General features: G+C 38.2%; 2 protein-coding genes across 7 annotated transcripts in view; both read left to right on the top strand.

Moving 5' to 3' along the window:
• Window positions 1-14,313, top strand: part of gnao1a (guanine nucleotide binding protein (G protein), alpha activating activity polypeptide O, a) — a 72,002-nt gene extending 57,689 nt beyond the window's left edge. The window contains exons 6-8 of one of the 3 annotated variants that reach the window (XM_027161960.2): window positions 1,197-1,326; window positions 5,592-5,745; window positions 11,873-14,313. In XM_027161960.2, the coding sequence (XP_027017761.1) occupies window positions 1,197-1,326; window positions 5,592-5,745; window positions 11,873-12,060 (472 nt within the window). In that variant the 3' untranslated portion in view covers window positions 12,061-14,313. Of the gene's footprint in view, window positions 1-1,196; window positions 1,327-5,591; window positions 5,746-6,334; window positions 9,553-9,820; window positions 9,975-11,872 lie in introns of those variants that run through there. The other 2 variants (XM_027161957.2, XM_027161959.2) reach the window with 2 other exon arrangements.
• Window positions 14,314-24,461: 10,148 nt separating this feature from the next.
• Window positions 24,462-27,466, top strand: part of cbfb (core-binding factor subunit beta) — a 37,643-nt gene continuing 34,638 nt past the window's right edge. For 2 of the 4 annotated variants that reach the window (XM_027161539.2, XM_027161542.2), the window contains exons 1-3: window positions 24,462-24,849; window positions 25,433-25,519; window positions 26,892-27,008. In XM_027161539.2, coding sequence (XP_027017340.1) covers window positions 24,772-24,849; window positions 25,433-25,519; window positions 26,892-27,008 — 282 coding nt within the window. In that variant the 5' untranslated portion in view covers window positions 24,462-24,771. The remainder of the gene's footprint in view (window positions 24,850-25,432; window positions 25,520-26,891; window positions 27,009-27,466) is intronic. The other 2 variants (XM_027161540.2, XM_027161538.2) reach the window with 2 other exon arrangements.

Raw genomic sequence — 27,466 nt, 5'->3', positions numbered from 1 at the left:
CACCGAGCCTCTGGAGTGCAGATCACTTGTCATGTTAACAACAGACAGAAACCCCCCTTTTTAATTAAAGCTGTAAACTATACATGTAATCAACTTCAAAAGATTGAACCATAACATCTGCAAAGAGAAATGCTTACCTGACAAAGATGAGAGCATTCAGACTATTTCTATTAGATCAATCTGTGGACAAGTCTTATGCTCCTGGAAGAGACAAATATTATTTGGTCTAAAATACCATGGCAATTGGGAAAATTATGATCTCAACAGACCACCTACTGCATAAAGGCTAACACTGTGAAGCAACGTGACACAAAGTAAACTTAAATGTGTGCAACTGAACATAGTCAGAAACCAGTGTTTTCTTTATACAGATATGTTTAAGGGAGACTCTTTTGCACTAATAATTTTGCACTAAATTCTATGCAAAGATTGTATGCATGCCACAAAACACTCCCTGCAACCCCGAATTGCTCTGTTTGGTTGTAGAATTAGGCTTCGTGTACAATATTGTCTTCGCTCAAAGAAATCAGAAATCAGATACTCTATTCATCAGAATGATATTATTGATGTTATGAAAAGCTGTTATTGGAGACAAAATTGGTTTGGATCTAATTATGTAAATATGAACTGGATTTGATATCTCTAATACTTGTCTGTTAAACAGTGCCTCAACGTCTTATTAAGTATACAGCAAATTTCTTAATTGATTTCTTAATACGCTGGTTGGAACTTTAGCTGCGTTTGAAGCCTAGTTACATAGAGGTTTAGATGAAAGACTCTGATGTGATTAAACTCATCATGTAATTATGAAATCCTTTGAGAAATGAGTCACATGTATGTGGGAAATTAAACAAAATATCCTTACGATTGTAAATGATAAGCATTAGTTTAAGGCTTGTTCAATCTGAATGCTGGTGTATATATATATATATATATATATATATATATATATATATATATATATATATATATATATACATATATATATATATATATAGTATACATATATATGTATACATATATATGTATATATATATGTATATATATATGTATATATATGTATATATATATATATATATATATATATATATATATATATATATATATATATATATATATATATATATATATGCTGGAGGTACCAGGTACAGTACTTGTGGGTGGACATGAGATCATGATGCGTCGTATCTTCACAGGCTGTTTGATGTGGGAGGTCAAAGGTCAGAAAGGAAGAAGTGGATCCATTGCTTTGAGGATGTGACTGCCATCATCTTCTGCGTGGCTTTAAGTGGTTATGACCAGGTGCTGCATGAAGACGAGACCACGGTGAGAGATATTCCCGACACACAGACTATCCAACCACTTTCCACTAGATTCACAGCAACAGATAAAAGTTCTGCCCTTCCTTTACTTGTTTTACTCAAATAACGCATGCTTCATGGTCGTTTTTCTTGTAAAATAGTTATTTCTACCAAACGGACTACTCTATAATAACCAAATGCACCTGATTATTTTAGACTGGCCTTTGCTATAAGCTATTCATTTTGATGAACTATATCACTGAAACAAAATGTATCCAGTATATAAAAGCATGACTTAGCCACAATACATTGAGAGTATTCAGTTGAGTGCAAAAGTGAGCATAACCCTGTGGTTTCTTTTAACAATCCAAAACACAAAACAAAATGAACAGTCAAACATTTATAAACATTTTTTGGAACCTGTTTAGGTTTTAAAAAAAGGAAAAGAACACTGATCAGCCATATGAAAAAACACTGAGAGGTGAAGTGGTTAACATTGAAAATCTCTTTACAATGGCACCAATCAGGGGTGAGGGTGGGACCGAGTATTAGGGAGCAAATGAACTGTCAGTTTTCATTGTTGATGTGTTGAAAATAGGACAAATGTTGGCTAGACAACTGGAGAATTTCTTGTGGGGTTTTCCGACTATGTAGTGGTTAGTACCTACCAAAATGGACCAAGGAAGAAGAACTAGTGAACAGGTAACACAGACTCAATGATGCCCAGGACCCTGTCACCTGTTCACTAGTTGTTCTTCCTTGGCTGGCCCATCTGGTCAGATCCCACAGAAGAGCTACACTGACACAAAATGCAGAAATCACATTTTCTATTACACCATAAGGATGGCCGTTTGTGTTCGAGTGTGGATACAATGGAGACCAGGCACCAGGATGCACTATGGGAAAAAGGCAGTATGATGTTCTGACAATGTCATGTACTACTTTGACACATAACAATCTTTAAATATTGTAACATTGCTGCAGACCCAGTACAACACTTCATAGCAACGTTATTCCCTAATGGCAGTAGACTCTTTCAGCAGGGTAATGCTGCCTGCAACACTGAAAAATAGTTCAGGAATGATTTGAGAAACATGACTGAGAGTTTGAGGTGTTTATGTGGACTCCAAATTCCCCAGAACTCAATAAGATCAAGCATCTGTGGGATGTGCTGGACAAACAAGTCTGATCCGTGTAGGCCCCACTTCACAACTTACAGGGCTTAAAGGATCTGCTGCTAACGTCTTGGTGCCAGATACCACAGCACGCCATCAGAGCTCTTGTGCAGTCCATGCATCAACAGGTCAGAGTTGTTCTGGTGGCACAATATTAGGCTTTGAATATCAGGTTTTAATATTATGGCTGATTAGTGTATATGGCAAATTTATCTGCCACAATCAGAATATATATGTCGAGAAGATTGGACAAAGCAAAGTAGCAGAGTTACAAGAATGAAAAGGATTCAAAACTTTAAAGAATAAATCCACCTGGTGCTCATACAATTCATTAAAGCTTATCTATATCAAATAAAAGAAAGGAGACAGACATTAAATTTGTAGAAACCCATTTTCAGCAATTGAAGACAGAATCATACTGTTTACTAAGTCATAATAAAGGTGAGTATCTAAATTGGGCTTTGGTTAACGTTTCCATAATAACGATATAATTGTTTAAGCTTTGATATTTCCTGCATGTACACAAACCCAGTGTCAGCATTTAAGAGCCTTAGGACAGAATTTTATTTCCATTTATCTTATGAAAATAATGCATACTCATTTGTTTATCAGTTTAACCTGTGCCTTTAGAGACATATCAGTTGTTCCGAGTTTTCTTCACTCTACTGAGTTTCTGATATCTGCACTGTGACCACTGGCAACATTTAGTGCACACAAAAATCTCAATTACATAATGCTTCCTTCCCAGACTTTGCATGTGACATAATTCTCACAATTATTCTTTGTAATTCTCTAGCAAACTCCCCATCAACTTCTTCTATTGCACATGTGATTAAGCGCTTGTTATTTTCAATCTCAGAAGATCTGTGCCTGAATGTCTTGTTCTGTAAATAAGATTTATTCATTATTTTGTTCTGAGAGGATGCAAATGTATGCACTTGACTAAATATCTTCATATTGAGGCACATACTGTTAGATTAGTTGCAGAGCTAAATTGCTAGGCTAGAAAAAATTAAATAAATAAACAAATAAATAAATTGCAATATATTTAACTATCTTAAACATTACTATCTAAGATATCCAGCATTAAGGTTACTGTTTTGTACTTTAATCCAGATCTCCGGCTGTGAGTCTGTAGCACTTTTGAACTGTTCTTTGGCCCGGTTTGTGTCTCACAAATCAAAACACAGAGCAGTGTGTTTTTCAGTTCACTTCCTGCATTTGGGGCAAATCCGAGTTGAATCCTGTGCTCACTGCAGTTGTAACACACTGGAGTTCATTGGGAGGTGGATCTTAGAAGCCTTATATTGGTCAGACATTAAGGGTTGATTTAAATGGACTAAACATACGTTTTATAAGAAGGCACCTTCAAAATTATATACTACCTTGATTGAATCTGTGTAGACCTTTCTTCTAATTTCAATAATAGTCAAGATGGGAAGAAAAAAATAAACATCACCCAGGTTTTTTTTGGACAATAACTGATAAGAAAATGGAATAAAAACTCCTTCATTAGCATTGCTTGTGAGCTTTTACAACTCATTGAAGGCATTAAGTATACATCAAGTTCAATCTAGAGTCAGTTTTCCTTCAGGATGAAAACTCAATTTATATTTATTGCCCTCACTTTCAGGGAGAAAACAGATTGATTGTGTCAAAGCTACACATGTCTCCAACTCATCCAGGCACACATTTTGATGACAGAACATCATAATATTTTAATGACTTCTGCTGCTTAAGGATGAGGGGGGACACCTGAATTTATGACCTAATGGATTGTAGCAGAACTGCACAGAGCTGTCCATTAGTCATAATGCTGCTGTATTAAAGTGGTGGATAGGCGCAGAGACCATGCAGGAGATGGAAGCGTTTGTTATAAACTGTGGTTATTTATATAGAGATGTAAAATGTAGGGTGTGGACAAACACCACACATACTTGTGCTCACATTGTGCACTTATCTTTTATTTCATTTTCTGTATGAACCTGGTCCCTGGCTACTGTCACAAGCTTGTGATCCTTTTTCTGTATTTTCTCATCCTTTTGAACACACACATGCTTAGATATGCAGCTCCACATATTGGCACCTTTTCTTCTGTGATGTGCACAAGTCTGTGAATTTTCCGCTGTTTCTCTCTGGAACCACACCGTTCCTCAGACTTTGGTGACTGGATCTGCTTCAGCTGTTTTTCATCTCAGCCATGCAGAGTATGTGTATGGCTGTGACTGTGTATGTGCGGGTGTGGGGGGGAGGGGGGGTGGTTAGATCTGTTGTGAAATGACGCCTGTCTGGTCATGCTGATCTCCTTCAGTGGCCTCATGCCACCTCCTCTGCGTGTGCGTGTCTCCCTCCGACCATCTCAGCTCCTCTTCTGCCGTCTCTCACCACGGCTCTGCTATCTAACCAATCGTCAAATGCTAAAAAGCAAAACTGGTTCTTCAGATGGCCCATCCACCAGAACATAACCACAGGTATGAACCCCACTCCCACCCCCACTGCTACTGGCAAAGAGCAATGTAAAGACTAAAAGCAGCACTTTTATTTTGCCTTGTGTGCACATCCTGTTTGTGTTGGTGCATTCTGCTCATTGTAGATCCCTGTTAAAAATAAAGGGGAAAAAATGAATGGTTTCTCAATAAATGCTTGTCAAAAACTGCTGCTCTAAATCATATGTTAGCTGGGTATTAGTTTTGTCCTCACTCAGTTTCCATCATTTATCCAATAAATTGTCCAATTTAGTAGCATTTACTTAACATAGACACACATGCTGGAGAAACAATTATTGTAAATGTTCCCACTCTGTCCTCATTATGCTGTTATAGATAACATGATAATGCATCACCTTGTCTGGAGATGTGGCTTTCTCATTAATTAATTTACCTGCAAACTGGAACATATCCTATTTTTTTCTGATTTCTGTTCTTTCCTTTCACTGCTTATGCTGCCATATACAGTATTATAAAGAATACAGTGTACTGATATTTGTTCCTGATGATAATAATAGTAATGTTTGATTCTCGTGTGCATGTGTGCGTGTGCGTGTGTGTGTGTGTGCGTGTGTGTGTGAACGTGTGACTGAGCCGAAAGTCTGACACATTGTTTTTTGATTCCACAGAACCGCATGCATGAGTCCTTGAAGCTGTTTGACAGCATCTGCAACAACAAATGGTTCACAAACACCTCTATCATTCTTTTCCTTAACAAGAAGGACATATTTGAGGAGAAAATAAAGAAATCGCCCTTAACTATCAGCTTCCCTGAGTACACAGGTAAAATTGTCACCTTAACAGCATGCTGTTCTTTCAGTTCACTGCGAATGAGATTTCCAAAGGAAGAAAACCAACCAGAAGTCAATAGGTAAAAAAAAGAATTAAAAAAAAGAAAAGAGATATTTGCTAATATTGCTAATCTTCCAGGCAAGATGTTTTTTTCTTAAATTTTTTTTTCTTTTAATCCTCTTTTAGCTGTAAAGTCTCCATGTTTTTTGTTCACTTATTAAGAAATGCAGCCATTACTGCCTATCCTTTTTCATAGTATTCAAACTCCTACCTGTTTACCTTGCCACAGCTTCAGTGTACTACCATATTGCATCATACACCACAATGTCAATCACAATGTCAGGCTTTTAGCCCCATCACATGATCACTGTGTGTTCTACATCAGTCTGAGATCTCATTACATCCTTTTTTTCCCCCTGCACTGCATTTGTGCTACTCTTTCATATCTGTATATGTCCAAACTTCTTCCTCTTTGCTCTGTGCTGCAATCCTTCTTCCTCTCTGTGTCTTCTCCATCATTTCATTCTGTGCTCCTACACCCTTCCTTTGTCTTCGCTTCCTGCTTTGTATTGCACTTCAGGGCCGAACACGTTCTTGGAAGCAGTGTCTTACATCCAGTCGCAGTATGAAAGCAAGAACAAGTCCTTCAATAAGGAGGTGTATGCACACATCACCTGTGCCACCGACACCAACAATATCCAGTTTGTCTTCGACGCTGTCACTGATGTCATCATCGCCAACAATCTGCGTTTCTGTGGTCTTTATTGAGCTGCACGCCTGTTCTCAGATCAGTTATACACCTTCGTTTTATTCTCTACTGTATGTCTAGCTCTCCAGTGGTGGACAACAGAATGAAAGTTAACCAAAGACCTTCCTCTACAGTCATAAATAAGGGGTTAAGCTCCATTTAAAGATAGACACACCTACTGATTCAGTCAGTGTGTTATGAATTCTCACATTTCATTTTCTCACATGATGTTTATTAAATGTTTAAACAAGCTGGCACAAAGAAGAGAACTTAAATCAATTTAAATACCCGGCTATCTTTATTCAGGAAATGTTGTCTTTTCTGCCCCCATAGTCATTGATATTTCATTTTAAAATGATCTCCATAAGTATACAAATTAACAAAGTAAAACATGGACATATCTTCAGTAAAATATTGCTGTCTTGATATATTTTTTCTTTGGCTATTTTTCAAACACAAAGCTCCTTGTAGCATTGTTTGCCTTAAATGGGCATTATTGCTGTACTGCATATATATTACTTTCTTTACAATACCATTGGTAACATTTTTATATATTGTCAATACTTGAAATTGGATGTTTGACCCAACAAATGAGGCCTTGAGCATCTCTATTGTAGAAATCGTGCCGTCTCACATTAGTAAGTAAATAAAAAAACGTGTCAAATGGTTATGGTTACACTATATCAGTTTACACTATAACTGTTTTGTTGGTTTATTGTATTATTGCTTTCAATTTCTAAACGCTAGTTTAGTAGAAGTAGAAGGTTTTATTTCTACTTTGGGACTGAAAAAAACATTCATTTGCTCATGATGTACATAGTTAAAATTGTGTTTACACATTGATTTATTCAGCAGATCACAGACTTTAACAGAAACTGAAGATTGATCAGGATTTATCACACCACTTGTGTCATTTTTTTAATTGTCTGGTGTTATTGTGCTTTAAGCTTATGCATCCAAAGCAGTCAATGCATTGGCCATGTGTCATTCTGTACAGTTTAATCATAGTGTCAGAATGGCTCAGCTAATACGCCTCAGGTTGTTTGTTGTTAATTTTGGCCCTTGTCTGTAATTTAGCGTACTGAAAGCCTCCAATCAATCTCTCCTTTTTAATGCCCCCCTTCCAAATCTGGGCCATCGCTTGTTACAAAGGGTGCACTGATTGTTTGTCCAAGAGAAAGAGAATTTCACTGGGAAACAGAAAATATTTTTAATATGGACAAGCTGGCCAAATAAAGCAGGAAGTGCAGGTGATTATTTGTAATGGTGAGAAGGTGTCATTAAGAATATGGGATTGGGTATATCAGGATTTATTTCTGATGAAAAGTGCTGTTGTAGCTATAGATAGCTATAGCTGTAGCTATATTGTAGTATTCCTTCTTTCATTTCCCTAATAGGGACTGCTTTGAGAAAGTGGAATACCGGATCAAAAGCCACTCAGCACATGTAGGACTTCTGTACCTATTATCCTCGTGGATGTGTGTCAAGCTAGGTAGCTGTTTCACTTATGGATGGCCTCGGAGCTATATTTACCATAGATGTTAGGTGTCCTAAATTTCCCATTACTCCTTGATTATACAGCACCACTGAGAGTATCATCACTGGGTCACCTTATGGAACTCGACTGTAAGCCATTTGTAAGCCTTTAGTAGTCATTTGTTCCTCGTTCAAGAAACTCTATAACCAAAATGGCAGCACATATCAGGGTAGTTGCACTGCTGTGTTTCTAAGTAACCAAATTTGGTGCATAAAGTACTACAGTGGGGTGAAATTGTGCTTTTTAACTTGCAAAGCTTTTAACTAGAGTTCAGATATTTTCCCCCGATTAAGGGAGCAGTCTTTAGTGAGATGTTTCATGATCGGGCGTTCTGCCGGCAATGACGCAAGTATCTCCTGCTGCTGATCAAGTACACATAAGTGTGTGTGTGTGTGTGTGTGTGTGTGTGTGTGTGTGTGTGTGTGTGTGTGTGTGTGTGTGTGTGTGTGTGTAAACATCAGCATGGTGACAGATGAGCACTGCATTCTGAATCAGTGATCTCTCAGCATCTCAGCTGGAAGGTGATTATGTATCTTTTAGCAAACACAAAACAAACTCTCCACCATCCCAAATACATCCAAAGTGAGAGCCTTTTCATGTTGTCACAGACCCTCTCCCAGATCGCTGTTTCTCTTGTTTATTTTCTCTCTGTCGCATGTGTAAAGATGCTTAATGAGCATGGCCTTAAAGCCAGCCTTTCTAGCTTTGTCCTGCTGGTTAGGTGAATGATGCATGGCCAATGATGCATGGCCATTGCATGGCCAAGGTGAAAAGGAAATGATGGCGTGTTGGTCCAGAGACTTATGGGACATGAAGTTTTTGGCCACGTAAAGAGATTTGTGGGTAATTCAATCAGTGCACATTGAGTGACTAATAGCTGATTGTTCCTGTGGTTTTATATGGGCTACAACAGCTGTTGCTGTGGCCAGACTGCTGTCAGCATGGGCTCTGATGCATGATTGGGTAGAAATAATCCATTTGACATCATATTACCTGATGGATTGTGTCTTATTGCCAGTGGAAAAATACAGTTCTAGAATGTTGAAAGAGGATTGTGTTTTTATGTTGTTTCATATTCGTTATGTAAAAGATATTTAAACACCTTGGAAACATCATTTGTATTGATTCATTCAGCGCTAGCATCATTAACACTACCATTATTTGACATTTAGCCAACATGTGATTTGTTATAAAACAGGACAGTTGGATGGTGCTTTTAAATAATACCATCCATGATTGGAAGAATCAGGAATGGAGAAGTCATTTTATTATAGTTATTAGTGCCAAGTGCTGGTTTATGGTGCCATCTGTTCACACATTCTTTGCAAACCACCTAGATGTAGTGTATTCTCCTGATATCTGATCACAGCCTCACTGTGTCTCTGTAAATTTAATGTCTGTCTCAATCTGCTGTAGTTGTGTCCATCACTGCTCTTGATTATTTATTCAACAATGGATGTGTATTTGTGTGTATGTATTTATATGAAACAAATAAAGTGCCACTTGAAATGTATTGTGTTGGCCTGACTGTGCCTTGTGTCTAACTTTCTTCATCCAGGTCTCACCCTTATACTCTCACAGAAAATTACACTGAACATGTTTTATTAATACGATTTGTATCTGAACAGTGTATAGGCGTCTGCTTCCCTCGACCTTCTTGCTACCGTTGAGGGCCACAGCTCACCTACTGTACCTTGGCCTTACTCAGCTTTCCTTTCCTATTTTTCTCTGGCTAACCTGTTCTGCATTCTTTCTCTTTTTATTCTGTTCTTTCCATGCAGAATCGCATGCACGAGTCTCTTATGCTGTTTGATTCCATCTGCAACAACAAATTCTTCATTGACACTTCCATCATTCTCTTCCTCAACAAGAAAGACCTGTTTGCTGAAAAGATCAAGAAATCACCCTTGAGTATCTGTTTCCCAGAGTACACGGGTAAGAATGCACACAGATGCTCCCACATTACTATTATTATTTATATTTTAGTTGTTTATTTTCCAGGCTAGGATAACGTAACACCCACCAAAGATGGAATGAATGTGACTAGGAATCTAAGCCGAACAGAATGTTACTGAATTTTTAGATAAAAATGAATGAAATGGTTCTGCCATGAGAATTATGCTTTTCTTAATCAGCCTTCATAAGAGGCTTGAGAATAATATGACTTGCTTTGCTCCTTGGTTTGATATCCTACACTGACCTGGCATAACATTAAATCCATTGAGAGATGAAGTGAATGACACTGAGTATTGCATTACAATGACTCCTGTTAAGTCCTGGGATATACAGTATTATGCACCAATTGAAAAGTCTGTTCTCTAAGTTTTCTATGTTGGGAGCAGGAAAATGGGAAAGTGTAAGGATCTGAGCAACTGCGACATGGGCCAAATGGCAATGGCTAGACAACAGGATTTGAGCATCTCCAAAACAGCAGGTCTTGTGGGGTGTTCCCAGTATGCAGTAGTTATTACCTGCCAAAAGTGTCCCAAGGAAGAAAAACTATTGAACAGGTGACAGGGTCAGGAGTGACCAAGGCTCACTGATGCACATGGGGAGTGGCGGCTAGCCTGTCCTGTTTGATCCCACAGAAGAGCTACTCTAGCACAAACTGCAGAAACAGTTCATGCTAGAATTGATATAAAAGTGTCAGAACATACAGCGAAATCCCAGCTTCCTTTCAGCTGGATAACATGTCCTGCCACACTGCAAAAATTGTTCAGCAATGCCTTGATCCAGATGAAAGAAATGCCTTCATATTTCCCAGATCTTAATCCAATGGAGAATCCTTGATGTGCTGAAAACAAATCCGCTTCACAGAGGCCTTACTGCAACTTGCAGGATTTTCTGCTAACGTCTTGGTGACAGATACTACAGCACATCTTCAGAGCTCTTGTGGAGCCAATGTCATGGAGGGTCATCGCTGTTTTGGTGTAGTAATGGATAAGTAAATGTAATGTACTGCATTATACTGCACCCAGAGTGCATGGCCAGTTTTGCTTTCTTGGACTCCTTTGTGAATCCAGCACTGTTCTTAAAGTCTCTCATTCCTGGAGACAGGCTTTTATCCAAAATTCTTGTCTTACAGCCATTCATTCATTCATTCATTCATTCATTTTCTACCGCTTATCCGAACTACTCGGGTCACGGGGAGCCTGTGCCTATCTCAGGCGTCATCGGGCATCAAGGCAGGATACACCCTGGACGGAGTGCCAACCCATCACAGGGCACACACACACTCTCATTCACTCACACAGTCACACACTACGGACAATTTTCCAGAGACGTCAATCAACCTACCATGCATGTCTTTGGACCGGGGGAAGAAACCAGAGTACCCGGAGGAAACCCCCGAGGCACGGGGAGAACATGCAAACTCCACACACACAAGGTGGAGGCGGGATGATAGTGAGAGCCCAAGAAGTCATATAAAAGGAAGATTATAAAGATCTTGATGGCAAACAGGGACGAGCCTGGGTCACTCTGGAAGAACCTCTTACGATGAAAGGAGACAGCAGGCATCTCTCTCTCTCTCTCTCTCTCTCTCTCTCTCTCTCTCTCTCTCTCTCTCTCTGTTCAGTTTACACTCTTACTTAATTGAGACTTTTTCTGCATAGTTTACATGACACTCCTTTGCAGGGTACAAAATAATTTTTATATTGAAATAATATTTGTCACTATTACAGATGTGAACGCTACTATAACCGGTCATGAAGGGCACTTCTTTCTCATTCCTGTAGCTTCCTCTTTCTTGTATCTCTTTCTGTTTTGTTTTCTTCTTCTCAGACTCCTCCACTATCTGTTCTCTCCTACTTACCTTACTGTTTTCTCCACAGGCCCTAACACTTACGATGACGCAGCTGCTTACATCCAAGCACAGTTCGAGAGCAAGAACCGCTCGCCCAATAAGGAGATCTATTGTCACATGACCTGTGCCACGGACACAGGGAACATCCAGGTGGTGTTTGACGCCGTCACCGACATCATCATCGCCAACAACCTGCGAGGCTGCGGCTTGTACTGAGGCCACTCTTACTCTCTCGAGCCAATTCCTTTGAAAATGATTATTATCAAAAATGCAAGTTGGTAAATAATAATGATGATAATTTTAAAATAGGCATATATATATAAATATATAAATACTATACATAAAATGTTTTTAGTTTGTCAAAGAGCTGCCAACAGAACTGATTTCTTATAGAAACCCAGCCTTTATGGTTTTAGAACAAAGTTGGGACCTTGTTTTTTGTTTGTTTGTTTGTTTTCTTCTTTGCTGTTTAATGTTTTATTTTACCTTGCTTTTTTTTCCACTGTGTCTTTTTTTTTTTGGTTTGAACTAAACTTATTATTGTTCTGGAAAATATCTTTCTTTTACTATATTTTTATGTTTTGTTTGTTGTCTGTATATTTATTAATTGTATATCAGTTGGGGGGCTGAGCGATACACGTTTTGCCTGAGTATACAATGCTACGCTAATGATGACGTAATTATTGTGGATGCTAATTATGAGGTAATGGGGAAAACATCAACAACAAAAAAAGCTTAGACAGTTACTCACCAGGGATAAAGGTCAGTCAAAGCCAAACTGCAGTTGTAGCGTGTTCCTGTACTTTGGGTTTGAAATAGATTGGGTTTTCATGGCAACATTTGTTCTGTTAGCTGGTCAATGTTATGGAGAAGGTGAACCCCCAGGACTGCACCCTACAGTACACGCTTCCTTTTCTCGTTTTGTTGAGTATTGTTCAGTCTGTGTGTTCTGTTACTGGCGTGTGCCAGCTGAATTTGCTGTTGGTGTCTGGGGCCATGCTGAGTATGAGTTTGAGCCCCTTGACTAGTTCCTGATTATTACAATTGTCATATCAGTGCCAACCTTGTGAGAACGCTGGGTCTGGGAAACTAGCAACACTAGTAAACTTTAATGACAACCTTATTAACACTGTCGTTTAAGGAAATTCTACTTTTTTATTGTTTTATTAATTTATTAATTTATTTATTGATCACCTGTCCCGCACACCTCAATCCCACCATTCCGCCTTCCCTCATTACTCTTTTCCTATACTTCCTGATTTAGTTTGTCTTCAGGCTGGGTAACAGAGTCAGTCCCCTCTGACAGGTCCTGACACACATAGCATGACCCTTTGGCCTTTGTATAAAGAAACAGCTACCTGCTTCACTTAGATAAAATCAACAAAATAAATAATAATAAAAACCCACAAAAGGTAAAAAAATAGCAAAAAAAAAGTAAAGAAAAAGTAAAAAAGAAAAAAAAAACAATCGCAACAAAGGGAGAGCATTGTGTAAGCTGGGGTTTGGGGGGAGGGTGGGGTTGGGACAAATACCCTCATAACCAACAATATGGTGCCGAAAGGATAAAGGCCGTCGGGCTGCGTGTCTTTATAGGAGGCTGTAGATCCTCTGGTTCTAGATTCTTTTCACGTAGACTTAATCCAAAATAATAATTGACAAGAATAAACAGTGATAATAAAGATAATATAAAATATGACAATTCTGTAATATTAAAAGTATATTACTTGTGCTTTGTAGCTACAGAACGTTTTTCTTCTTTCCCCCCTTTTTTTAAAAAAAAAAAAAAAGAGAAATGTTTTTCAAGGGTTTCTGCAATTCACTCTTGAAGCACTCTTACTGACCAATGTTGATGTTGAACTGTACCAATTCCCTTTTGCCTGTTTGCCCTGCATTGCAGTACTTAGCCAGAAAAAGAAAACAGTATATGTATGTTTTTATTTTATTACTTTTTTGTTTTGTTTATTTGAACAACCACTTTGTGGTGTGCAGGCCCAAAGGGGTGGATGCACTAGGCTGTACAGACTTCATGCGCTTTCTCTTCCTTATGCATTATTTCTTTTTGGGGGAATTGTATTCAAGAGAAAAAAAAAAGAAAACCCTTTCCAGGTCTGCATAGAAAAGCACAGCTCTCACTTGACACACGTAGATTTGGAATGATGTATATCACCTCCCTCCACCTGCCGCCTTAGTTTGACTCATGGAAAAAGAAGATGAAGAAAAAAAACACTCAAACTCTGTGTATAATAACATATACCAGTTACGCTTTGGGATATTCTTTTCTCCACATGCCCCTATCCCCCAATTTTCCTTTTGGCCTTTCTTTTTACCCTCTCCCAGTGAATGCTTTCTGTGCTGCTTATTTCTCCCTCTACTTTAGTGAATGGTTGTTCTTTCATGTGGGATGTTCGTGCTGGAAAACCAATCGAATGTAGTGTTTACATTAAAAGCCACAGTTTTCATGACTACAAACCTCCAGCTGTCAGGTTTTGATTATTGTCTATCTCTCTTTATTACATATAAATGGTTATCACACATGATCAGTGTACCTATGGGGAAAAAGTCAAGCTTGTGTTGAAACAGAACTTAACTTGGTTCACATTTCTTGTGCGACAAAAAGCGCAAATGCACATAGATCTTCAGTTAAGTAATAATGAAATTACTTTCTTGTTAAAGTGCTTGTATCATGGGCTACATGTATCAAACCTGCCCAGAATACAAATGTGGATCAATTATCAAATGCCTACCTCCCCCTTGCAGTGACCTGATGTCAGAGATGCTCCAGAATATAATACATTCTGTATTCAGATCCGTTCTACTCGACTTTACAGTATTTACTTATTTTAGAGCCTACTCTAAAATGTTTGAATCAATGTGCAAAAATAAACGTAATGCAATATCCAGAATCAGTTTTGTTTCAACCAGTCATCATTGAGATATTTCAAACTTAAATAAAGTTTGTGTGTGTTAAGCAAGTTTATTAGACATGACCTGGAAAGGCAAACATCTATAAAGCCCCACAGCTGCTGGTGCATGTCAGAGCAAAAAAAAAAAAAAACAGGCAAGAGATCAAAGGAATGGAAAATATAAACCATACAGATCTGGGGAAGGAACCAAAAAATCTAGAGCTTTCAAAGTCCCAAAGAGCACAGCAGCTTCTTAAAAGGGTTCTGTATTGGCTGTCCATACAAATTTAGCAAAAAGGGAGAAGGGCTAGGAAGGTGGCCAGAAATTCAGGAAGGTGACCAAAAACTGTAATGTTCTGAGTGTTTTCTGTGGAGATGTTACAGTCTACCAGAAGGATCTTTCACCAATAAGCAGTTTAGGAAACCATGATTGAGCCCATTGACCTGCCTGAATGGTAAGAGATGGAGCTAGAGAGTAATGCTCATCACCTGCAGTGAAGCATGGTGTTGGCAGCATCAAGCTGTCAGGATGTTTCTCAGAATCATGGACCATGAGGCTTGTCAGGGTCAAGAGAAAGAAAAATTGATCAAAGTATAGACAGATTATTGTTGAAACCTGCTTTCCTTGGGTTTAGAACTGGTCCATGACTAACTTTAAGTGGCCCAGCCTAAACAGAGCCTTCACCCCAAATTAACATTTGGCAAAAGAAAAGACTTTTGTAATAGCTGTACAATGATCTTTAGCTCATCTAATTCATTTGAGATTTAAATGAAAGATTTCAAAATGTTGGGATCGTGTCATACATGAGATACATGCTCAGAAGAACTGAGCATGTATCGTTAAGATATAATGTCTGCAGATTGAATAGAAAACAATATTTTAGTCCCATAGACTAAGGGGTGACGTATGAATACTTTCTATACTACCTATACATAAAAAGTCTAAAAGTCTTGGCCTATTAGCAGTCAGAAATGTCAACTAATACAATTTTGACTAATTAATTTGTTCTCAAATTTGAAAATACTTTAAATATTGTGTATTTCTCAAAATACACAAGCTTTCACTAATAGAATTGGAAACGCAATAGATGTAAAAGACAAGTGGCTGATCAGAGCTCAGTGGAGAGCTTGAGGAAGTGTGTCGCAGCACAAGAAATCTCAAAGGAAGTATTCAGTATGTTCCATGTTCTATCCTTTTATCCTTCAGGAGAATGATAGTCTGTGTAAATGATGAGGTGGAGCCAAGCCAAAGACAGGGTGCAGAGAAAAGGAAATACAGAGAATTATCCTGTCTAGTTGAGCCTTCATAAATTTTTATTGCATTTGAATCTTACTTATCTCATTATGTAGTAGACAAATAATAAACTCATTCTGATTAATGCTTAAATATGTAAATATGTAACTATTAAATAAAACATTTAATAAGATCATAGCAATTAAAACGGTGCTATAAACATATTACAAACTGCACATTTATGGCTGCAACTGTTGAAATGACTGGATTTGGGATCGCTTTTTCACTTTCAAAGCTAATATACTCAACCAAATGAGTGTCCAGCTGGGTTGAAATGAACTGCTCTACGATCATGGGAACAGTACGCAGGCATTTTCTATATTTCTCCCTCCCAGGCATTTTTACTGTTTCCACCTCAGAACAGGCTTTCAAAAAGAGGAGCATGCTGAAGAACCATATTTTACACACACACACACACACACACACACACACACACACACACACACACACACACACACACACAGAGAGAGAGAGAGAGAGAGAGAGAGAGAGAGAGAGAGAGAGAGAGAGAGAGAGAGAGAGAGAGAGAGTGAGTGTAAAGAGATGCTTACAAGGGTAGCATGGATGGCTGGGTGGAGAAAGACTAAAAATCTGAAGGAGAGGGTGAATGAAATCTTTCTCCCTCTTCTGGCTATAAAGTCTGATAGCTGCTTTCTTTTTTTCTTTCTTTTTTCTCTTTCTCTTTTTTTACAATGACAGAAATAATGCAATATGCTCACACAAAGGTGTACTAGTACATAAATACACAATTCACTATCCATACTAATGCAATCCTCTCTGTCACTGTGTATTTCTGACATCATCCAAGTAAATCTCTGCATCAGGCAATATATGTGTGCATATGCATTTAATCCATTTAATCATATATATATATCCTAAACTATATAACATTAGACCACCTATCTACACATAGCCATCAATACATTTGCTTATGTAATGTCTAGGTATGGCCCTTGTCCCTCTAAGCTACTTTGCTTTGCACACACATACACACAGTTATTTATAGTGCAGCACCACCATCTGCTTGTTGCTAGGAGACAACCGGGTGCAGATTTCTTGGGCAAGCAATCCCCATCACTTACATCACACACAGTTTCATGCATTTTGTCACCTTCATGAAAGGCTGGATTTGAAATTTCAAACAAAGACACAATATGACATACATAAATACAAGCAATCCAGTATGAGCTGTATTTGGAATGTGTGAAGAAAACAGTGATACTTTTTAAAAATTCTAGTAGTTTTACCTAATGATACATCATTTAATGGCGTTGAACTTGGAAACCAATTCAGTGCTATATAAAATACCATGGTACTAGGTTGTAAGGTTATCGTACCATGACTCTTTCATAATGGGTGCTCTAGAGAGAAATATAGTAAAAAGGACATTGTATGGTCTGTATGTTATTGCTTTTATCCCAAAGGTCATCTACTGAGTCAGCTGAAGATATAAAGGCCTCATTTGTTCCTTGTGCTCTCCACTGATGGAATGATGCACCACACATGCTTTCCTTCCTCTTATCCTTTTAGATTTACTGTATTAAACTATAGCCACCTCTCAAGTGTGATATATACAGTAATATAAGTTCAGAGTATTTCACTTAATACTAATACTAAGTATTATCAAGTATATAAACAATATCATTTATGTAGATATGTTTGTAGCCGTTTCTATACAATACTGCATAAATATATCATCTTATTGAAATTAAAAATCTGTGACCACCTGGACTATGGTGTGTACTTATTTAAGTATTAAAGTTATTTCAAACCATTAAAATTATTCAGCTCTCTTGTGCAACATAATGTATTAATGTATAGTGTGTGTGTGATTTCAGAGAAATAGAAACAACATACTGTACTGTGTTTTTTCTTTTCTTTTAGAAATGTCTTTGGCCCCATATGTTTAGTACAAATTTTGTTATTGATAAATAAATCACTTTTATATAGAAAGACTTAATGTCATCTTTACTTTTCAGCATTTTTTTCATCTCTCTCTCTCTCTCTCTCTCTCTCTCTCTCTCTCTCTCTCTCTCTCTCTCTCTCTCTCTCTCTCTCTCCCTCTCACATCGAGCAAGAAATGTGGTCGGAATACATTCTTGAATGATCCTTGATCAGAGGTCACAAACATTTGGTGAATTCAAATTGTAAAAAAAAAAAACAAACAGCCAAAATCATGGCTATGTTTAATAGTGAAAATAAGAGCGAGAGAAAGCAAGAGATCTATACTATTGTGTAGCCTTAAAAAACACTTCATTGAGACTTCACATCATTAAACAAAAAAAAACACATCATTGAGGCTTATTTGAAAAAAGCCTTTTATAAGTGTTTACGGAAGCATGAACATGGACTCTGGAGCAATGCCCTATTCTACAGTGTTGGGCACACCAGATAAAAGAAGAGATGTAAATAAAGTGAAGCACCCATGCCTAGTGCCTACTGTCATGACTTGTGGGAGCAGTGTTGTGATCTGTAGATGCTTCAGCTGGTCAGGTCTGTGATAGGCAACGTTATGTGCCCAAATCATCAACCTGAGGTAGGCTCACTACCTGAATATACTGAATGATGAGGTTATCCATCAAAGGATTTTTTTCTTTGCTTATGGCATTGGCATATTCCACAATGACAATGCCAGGCTTTATCAGGCTCAAATCATAGTTCAGATAGCATGAGACATAATTTTTACGCACAGATTGGAACTTGCATGCAGTCTACATTAAAGTCGTCTGTTCTCGTACTGCTGAGACAAGACATTTGATTCAGTCCAGAAGAGTCAGGTCGGTATTCTGGTATACTGAGACGGCACTTGAAAAATATAAGTCCACGCTCGCCCTCTGGTGGAAGAATTTTGAACAACATCTCTCTCTCTCTCTCTCTCTCTCTCTCTCTCTCTCTCTCTCTCTCTCTCTCTCTCTCTCTCTCTCTCTCTCTCATTCATTCATTCATTTATTTTCTACCGCTTATCCGAACTTCTCGGGTCACGGGGAGCCTATATATCTTTCTATATCTTACACACACTCATTCTCTCATTTTATAATGTGGTAGAGAAAGAGAGAGAGAGAGAGAGAGAGAGAGAGAGAGAGAGAGAGAGAGAGAGAGAGAGAGAGAGAGTATATATAATGTGTGTCAAAACTAAAGAACAGAAATGTGGTCTAAATTAAACAAGCCTATAAAGGGAGAGAGACATAGACTACAGGGGGCCCTGTTTTTTCCCCCCAAGTCTGATGACATAACCATTATGCCTACTCGCCTCTGAGTATGAGTATGTATATATATAATTTTATTTCCACCCCAAAATAAACAAGCAGTCACACCGTGGCCTCGTGACCTTGGAGTGGCGCGCTCATAGAGATTTCCCGCCTGAAACGCGAGAGTCTGGCCGTGCTGTTATTTCGCCTAGGCCAAGGCAGACTGACGGACACCGAGGCCAAAAACGGGTCAAGTCTCGCCATCTGATCCCATTCAGTCTTCTCTGTGTGTGGACTGGGCGCTTCCGTGGAAGACCAGACATGACATAATATCTAAAAAGTGATACTCTTCTCCACTCAGCACGTGCCACCGTCCAGCTGCAATGGTGCCGAATAACAAGGCGTGCGGGGGAAAGGGGGCAGATCCGAGGAGATTCAGCTGTGATTAATACAAATAAAAAGTTGCATGCATAACAAAAATACTATGCTTTAGACATACAAGGCAACGCCGTTTAGACATAGTGACTACATCTAAAATGGCCATGGTCTGCCTGTTAAATAAAGTCTTGTGCCTGCGCATCTTGAACATCCTAATAGCTAAAGCTACCATGAGGGTATTAAATTAGCAGGGTGAACTAACGAACTCATGTGAAACACTTTCTTGGTAGATGCTTAAAAAAAGCATATCATCATATACCACTAATATTTTGTTTTAGGTATTTATCCCACAGCTCCGAATTTAACTGGTGTTTCAGGGCCTTATATGGTGGATTTAAAACGAGGTAGACATAATCAAAGCTAAGAGTAAACAAACAAATATTTGGTGTTATTTAACAAAGAAATTGTTAAATGTAGTTGATGATATGGTGAAGCTTTCTGTATAGAGTGATTGATTTATTGTTCATGTATGGTGAATTGGGTGTTGTTGCTTTGTAAACATCTGTAAGTTTCAGAGAGACTTCAGAGAACATGGAGAGAAAACATGACATTATGTGGTTTATTTTTACTTGTCATACAGTAAACCTCAAGAGAGAAAAGGGAGAGACACTAGAGTGGGGGAAAACAAGAGTGTTTATAACTGTTATAACATAAGTGATAAGAGGAACTTGTTTTGTTGATGTTACACAACATTGAATTTAAGTATACACAAAATAAAAAAGCACAATTTATTGCTCATTATTTATTAAACTTATGATTTCTGTGGTAAAAAATTAAAGCAATTCAGGACATGCTGTTATATGAAAATAATAATCCCCTACCAGAATTCGCACCATCTTTCACCAACACAAAGGATTTTTTCTTCTCTGCCTGCTAGCTTTTCATTGTTTGACATCTGCGTACTAGCCACTAGCTACAGCTACAACATACCATATATAATAAGCCATATACTGTATAACAATATACTTTAAACCATAACAGTAAAAAACACCTTCTATAATACCATATTGTGCAAGTTCCTTTTGAGACATGGACTCCTCAAGATCTCTAAGGTGGTCTTTGGTTTCTGGCACAAAAATGTTAGAAGAAAATCCTTTAATTTCTGTAAGTTGCTTAGTAAGGCCTCACTGGATGGGACTTGTTTGTCTAGCACATCACACAAATGCTCGATCAAACTGAGACTTGTAGAATTTGGAGGCCAAGTAAACATCTTTAGCTTTTTGTCATGTTCCTCAAACAATATTCCTGCAGAAAGGTCTCACTTTAAAGAATATAGTTGCCTTGGTGTTCTTGATCTGCAGAAATGTTTAGGTAGGTGGTACATGTCTAAGTAACATCCACATGAATGCTTTGATCCAGCAGAACAAGTTTGCTTTCTTCATATAGCTCATCCTGGTACCATCGTATCCCCAGGGAAGCAATGCACGTGCATGTGGACAGTTCAACAGTGTATTTGTATATGCTTTCGTTGATGGACAGATGTCAGTATAGGAACTCTGACCACTCTACAGCTACGCAGACCCATACAAAACAAGCTGTCATACACTGTCTGTCCTGACAGCTTTCTATCATACACAGCATTAAGGGTTTCAGCAATTTGTGCTACACTGTTTGTTCTGTGGGTTTAGAAAAGACTGAGTAGCCATGCAAGACAATGCAGTTCCCATCACCAGTTGCCTTTTTTTCTTGCACCACTTTAAAATGTTAAAATGTTATAGCATCACACTTTTTACAGATATTCCATATTATATACAAACTTCTTCTTCTTCCTTTGGCTGCTCTCTTTTCAGGGTTGCCACAATGGATCATGTGGTCCGCGTATTAGATTTTGCACAGGTTTTATGCCGGATGCCCTTCCTAGCCCATCCCTCCCAAAGTTAACTCTTCAGAGGCTGGGATAGCTCGCTGCCTGGGAATCGAGACCAGGCTGTGGCGATGAGACCATGGGATCCTGCCACTGGACAACCTGGGGGCCCATATGATATGCAAACCTTTGGTTCAAAATTGTTGTAATTTAGCTGATTTTTCATACATCATTCTTGCTGCTATATTATAAATATTTCTTAAATAAGTTATGTACCAAAGCTGAAAACTATGTCATGTGTTTACAATCTTTTCAATACATTCTTCCATAGCTTTGAATGTTCATACTGATGTTAATATTATTGTTGAGTATACATTTTGTTACAGATAGAGCAGATTCGGCATGCGGCCTTAGAAACAGCATGAATCATCCCAAACAGTGTTCTCAGTCAGTGACCTCGCTTTGTGAGCTTAACTTAATAAGTAGTGTAGGTTAGGAGCAGACGTTACCTCTTCACCTCTCTTTTATCAGTTAGATAGTAAATAGGCTACATATCTTTTGTCTTCAGGTTGACATCCTGTTTGATAAGAGACCTTAATCAAGCCCTTTAAGAAAAAGCAACTGATAAACGCCTCCGATCACGAGTTCCAGACTGGTAATACTGTAGTTATGTAGACATTTTAAGGTCAGAATTGATTAAATATAGATTCAATTTTGAACTTTTTCATGCTGTATATCATAGACGATATGTTGCCATTAATTGTCAGCATATTTTGACTGTGCACAGAACCTATGCTTTGACTTGCAATGCTATGTTTAGACATTTCACTAAATTGGCTCAGGCACAAACCAGCAAAGCAAAAACATGTTTAGTCAGCAGAGCAATTAGATGCTGCCAGCTTACTCACATGACATGATTTAATATTTAATAAATATGAACAAAATGCACTTTGTACCAAAATCATCACACAGACAAATGACAATTCTAGCTCAGAAAAGATCAAAATATGTGAAACTTTCTGATGTTTGAGACATACACAACAGCTCAGACATGTTAAGACACTTCCAACTATTCTGAAACTGCTAGAGTATACAAAACAACAATAATATTTTTGCAAGTCCTCAAAGGCAAAGCACTCTCAGCTGAAGTCTATTGAAGCAGACGTCTAGGCTGTTGACTGGGAGCGCTCTGTCAGAACGGGTCTCCGACAGTAACCGCAGAATATTTCATTAATTAATGAGCGTTTTGTGGTGCTATTAAAGCACTTGCACGCCCCATCTGGCACTAAGCTCACCCTTTTAACACATTTACTCACTCCAGATCTCAAACTGAGGATGGAGGGAGATGGAGGGGGAAGATGTATGCACTAAAATTGAAGTGCATGCACTATGAGGCCATATCTTCAGTAAGAACCTGCTGGTCTGTAAGAACGTTTGTAAAAACAAAAATTGGCATACGTTCATTTATTGATATTGTTATTTTTTTAAGCTTCTTGTTTATGTCCAAGACTTTAGTGTAGAGATTGTATAAGTAAGCATGTAAGTGTGCACTTTAGGATCATTATAAACGGGCAACAAATATGATGTATATGTAAGGTTATATGTACAGTATGGAGCTCATCTGAGATGTTGTAAGGTACATAATAAAATAATATCATTCATGTTTAGTTATTAATATATAATAACATTACAGAGGCGCCGCACACACTTAGAAATCAAGATATGTCCTTTGTTTTTATTGAAAGGAGATTACATTCTATCATTCAGAAGTACATTGTCTTATGTAAGCTAACCATTTTGTGTAGAATATGAACACCAACCTAACATTGCACACTATAAACCTCTTTCTCATAGCTTTCTGGTTAATATTATCATAAGCCGATCATAGTGCTGAGAAAATATGTAGACTTTAAGAGCTACTACCAATAAGGCCAGCAGAAATTGATGCAATCTGTTGATATGGGAGGACCTTAAGGCTTTCAGCTGTGTCTGGCCCATCTCAGACTCATCCACGAACCCCCAGTTGTGGATAAGTCAAAACTTCAGAACTAAAGAAAAATCTGACACTAAAAAAAAAAGTTTTGATAGCCATCAGACACCTCACCTTCAATGGAGCAAAATATAGCCATGTGGTACCTTCTACTTAAACGTGAGGTGCATTTAAGGTAAATTATAATCTCTACCCTAAGACAAAAATCCCATGCATTCATGCTTCACATGTTTATATTTATGTTTCACATGTGTCTACTGCAATGCTTTTCATTTTCTTTCTCATGTCCTTTTTTTTCACATGACTAATCTACATTCACATTATTGTATGATGAGGGTCTGATGTGTTCTTTGTCACATACACATTCCTGTCTGATTTTCTCATTTGATTTGTTTATTTTCATGTCTGATCACTTTGTTCACACGGGATTGGGGTTATTTCAGGCTATAACTTGTTAAAGTGCTCTTTCATAGTTTCTTATATTTTCATATGTGGATTTTAAATGTGGGAGCATTTAGAACCATACAAATTATTATGTAAAGGAGCAGAAAATCCAACAATAATTCATGCCATCTGTACCTAATAGACGTTAATGTGAACAGTGCAAGTTGACTGTTGGAGTATAGACCTGTGAGTTCTTGGAAGCTGTGTAGTTTGTATTATTACTATTTATGTTTGCTAGGTAAACAGTTGCAGAGGTGTTTTTGTAGGACGACCTGCCTATATGACAGGATAATTGCACGGGCTCGTGGCCTAACTGGCTTCATGAAGTTTTTCCCCTCGGGGTTGACGCATGCGCGCAGAAGCTCTGTAGTGGAGAGACTTGTGAATGGGGTGGGGGAGTATTTCGGGTGTACAGTCATAAGTCGGACTCGGAGGAGCCAGGAAGTAACTGTGAGCCATGCCGCGCCACGGATAAAGTAAAAGCGAGCGCGCGCCTCGTCGTCAGCAGCCAGTGATCTCACACACACACACACACACACACACACACACACACACACACACACACACACACACACACACACACACACACACGCGCGCGCGCGCGAGCACGGGGAGGGAGAACACTAGCCGACTACGAAATCGTGCCAAATGTATAGTAGTGACGGACACCGACTGTAGCACAGCAGCTCAGGGAAGGATAGAAATATTCCTGTCGCAAAACAACACACATATTAAAGCAGCGCATCGACTGTGAAGTAGAGAAAGACGGAAGGAAACAGGGTTTTACGGGGAGTTTCGAAGCGACTGTTTCTCTTGCACTGAATAAAGAGATCAAAATCGGCAAAATAGAGCACATAACGTTCAAGATGCCTCGGGTGGTCCCGGATCAGAGGAGCAAGTTTGAAAACGAGGAGTTCTTCAGGAAGCTGAGCCGCGAGTGCGAGGTAAAAACTTCACTGATACATTGCGTCAAAGTGCGGAAACAAGTTCACACTTCTGTCCTAAATAACAAAGCGAAGCCGAAAGTGTCGCACTTTTATTACACCGTTTAAACATCTCTCTGTAAACCTGGACGTGTTTCACATCGTGTCTGTGCGTTTGTTGTGTTTTTATTCAGTCTCTTGTTTGGTGTTGAGTGAATAAAGGATTAAAATCACACAACTTCTCAGCACAAACACACAAACAGCTCATGTCACCTTGTTAAAGCGCATCACTTTCCCCCTAAAAAACACCGACATTGACTCTTTTTTAAATCTTTATTAATCTTTTACCTGATTTTTCACCAGAAAGCTGAAAGAAATAAAACACGACACGTTTTATTATTATTATTATTATTTTTTTTTAATTATTATTATTATTTTGTACTTTGTAAAGCCAAAGCCGCAACATAATGTTATTAATCATTTATTAGTCGGGAAATGTACTGAAGGTCGCCACATTTAAGCTGTACAGGTTTATTATCCTCCTGGAGAAAAGTGTGATTTATGAACATGTTGTTGTTGTTGTTGTTTGTGAATATGTGGACAGATAAAATACACCGGGTTCCGAGACCGACCCCATGAGGAGAGACAAGCCCGCTTTCAGAACGCGTGTCGGGACGGACGCTCAGAAATAGTCAGTATTTATCTCTCTTATTCTTATTTCCTTTCACAAACATACACTAGAGATTAATCAGCGTTGGAATGAAATATTGAAATCTTTTAAGTTTTTTTTTCTGTTCGTTAATTCACAAACACGAGGCTAATAAACACCCGGAACTCCAAACACTTCCTCATTTTCTCAGTGAACAACAATTAAGCTACTTTTCCGTGTCTGGTTATTAGGAAAAGGTCATTTAGTTTTCCTACTGAAAGGGAAGTTTAATAGTTTTGGGTGTAAACACGTGGTTTGAACAGTTTGTGTAAAGTTTTTGCAGTCAGACGTTTGATTTTGACGCTTCGAGGTTTTTTTATCTGAATCGTTTTCAGCACTGTGTCACCTTAATCAGCTGATCCTGAGTCAGTGCATGTGGGGTTTTGTGGTGTGTTTGCTATGTTTTAATACAGTTTAAAGGGATTTTACAGTCGTTGTAAAAATATATACAACAAAGTTTACATTAATTTTTTTCTTTTTTTTTATTCTAAATATTCAGACCTTTCAGATTAAGAACAGACCCGGCTGATATCGTCTGCAAAACTGTTTTAAACTAAGCACAAAATCTATCTATTATAAACTTGTTTCATACTGTATTTATTTATATATAAATATGTCAAATTAAATTATTTTAAAGCAAGGCATTTGATTTCTGTACTATACAGACTCATATATGTATGTATGCACTTACGTTGTGTGTCATTTTTAGATCTAAGAACATTTTATATCATCCTAAATAAAACATGTTTTAGTTACCAATATTATATGAATACTTGACACACATTTTAGTTCTAAAGATTAAAAAACAGAATCCAAAGTCTTGAGACATTAAGTACAGACGCTTTTTTCTTTTTTAGACGTCCGTACCCTCGTGGGATTATTAAATTACTGTGCCATTATTTTAAACCAGTGTATTAGTCATGCCACTGTTAATGTACGTGAAGGGCTGCATATAAAACAATTTATTGATTTTTCAAAACCTCTCTCTCTTTGTTCGTTTCAATTTCCAACTGACATTTGCTCCTTTATTCATTCGTCTTTTCCATCTCATAGTCAGTCTTAAAAGCCAGTGTGCTGCAGCCCAGCTTGCCATCAGCGAGAGCTGGTAAAATAGAATCAGATGTGCGTAACTCAATACTTCAAATAGGGAAAATGATGACTTGGGTTTTTCTCCCTCTCTTTCTTTTGCCCTCTCTTGCTTTTCCCTTCTTCCCCGGGCCCTGGCTCCAGGCTGTTCTCCTCCTCCTCCTCCTCCTCTACTGCCTTTCTGATGTGCAAAAGAAATGGCGGGCTGCATAATTAATGCCTAGGCTGAGCTTTTCTGATCCTGTTTGTATTGATTTCCCTCTAAAAGGCTTTTGTGGCGACCGGCACCAATCTCTCGCTGCAGTTCTTCCCCGCCAACCTGCATGGTGAGCAAAGGCAGATGCCCAGCCGAGAGTATGTGGACTTCGAGAGAGAGTCAGGAAAGGTAATCCCTCTTTTTATCATTTTGTCTCTCAATTCACTTGCGTTCAGATTTGGATTATTAGCACAAGCACATCACGTTACAGTAATACCAAAGCATTTCAAACATGCCATATATTTCTATCATCTGTTGACATTTATCTAAATTTCTACAATTACTCAGCCACAAAACATAAACAGAAACGAAACGCTAACGCAGATTTCAGTGATTCTGCAGTGACTGTCTTTATTCTCAATCTCTGTTTATTTCCACAAGCTGTGGCATTGAACTTGTTGTCCTTCTCTGTTTCTTTATCTCTGGTTGATAACTCTAACAATCGCTATTTCAACAAATCTCTTCTTCTGATTATGTTCACTCATTTGTGACATAAACCTAGCTCTGCTTTTACTTCTCTTTTTCTCCCCATTTTCGCTTCCTTTAATGCTCCAATCTTTGTGGAGTTTGATCAGTCTATTCCACAT

Source organism: Tachysurus fulvidraco, chromosome 13, assembly GCF_022655615.1.
Source record: "Tachysurus fulvidraco isolate hzauxx_2018 chromosome 13, HZAU_PFXX_2.0, whole genome shotgun sequence".
In the NCBI taxonomy this organism is placed as follows: Eukaryota; Metazoa; Chordata; class Actinopteri; order Siluriformes; family Bagridae; genus Tachysurus; species Tachysurus fulvidraco.
This window is presented reverse-complemented; position numbering and strand designations above follow the sequence as displayed.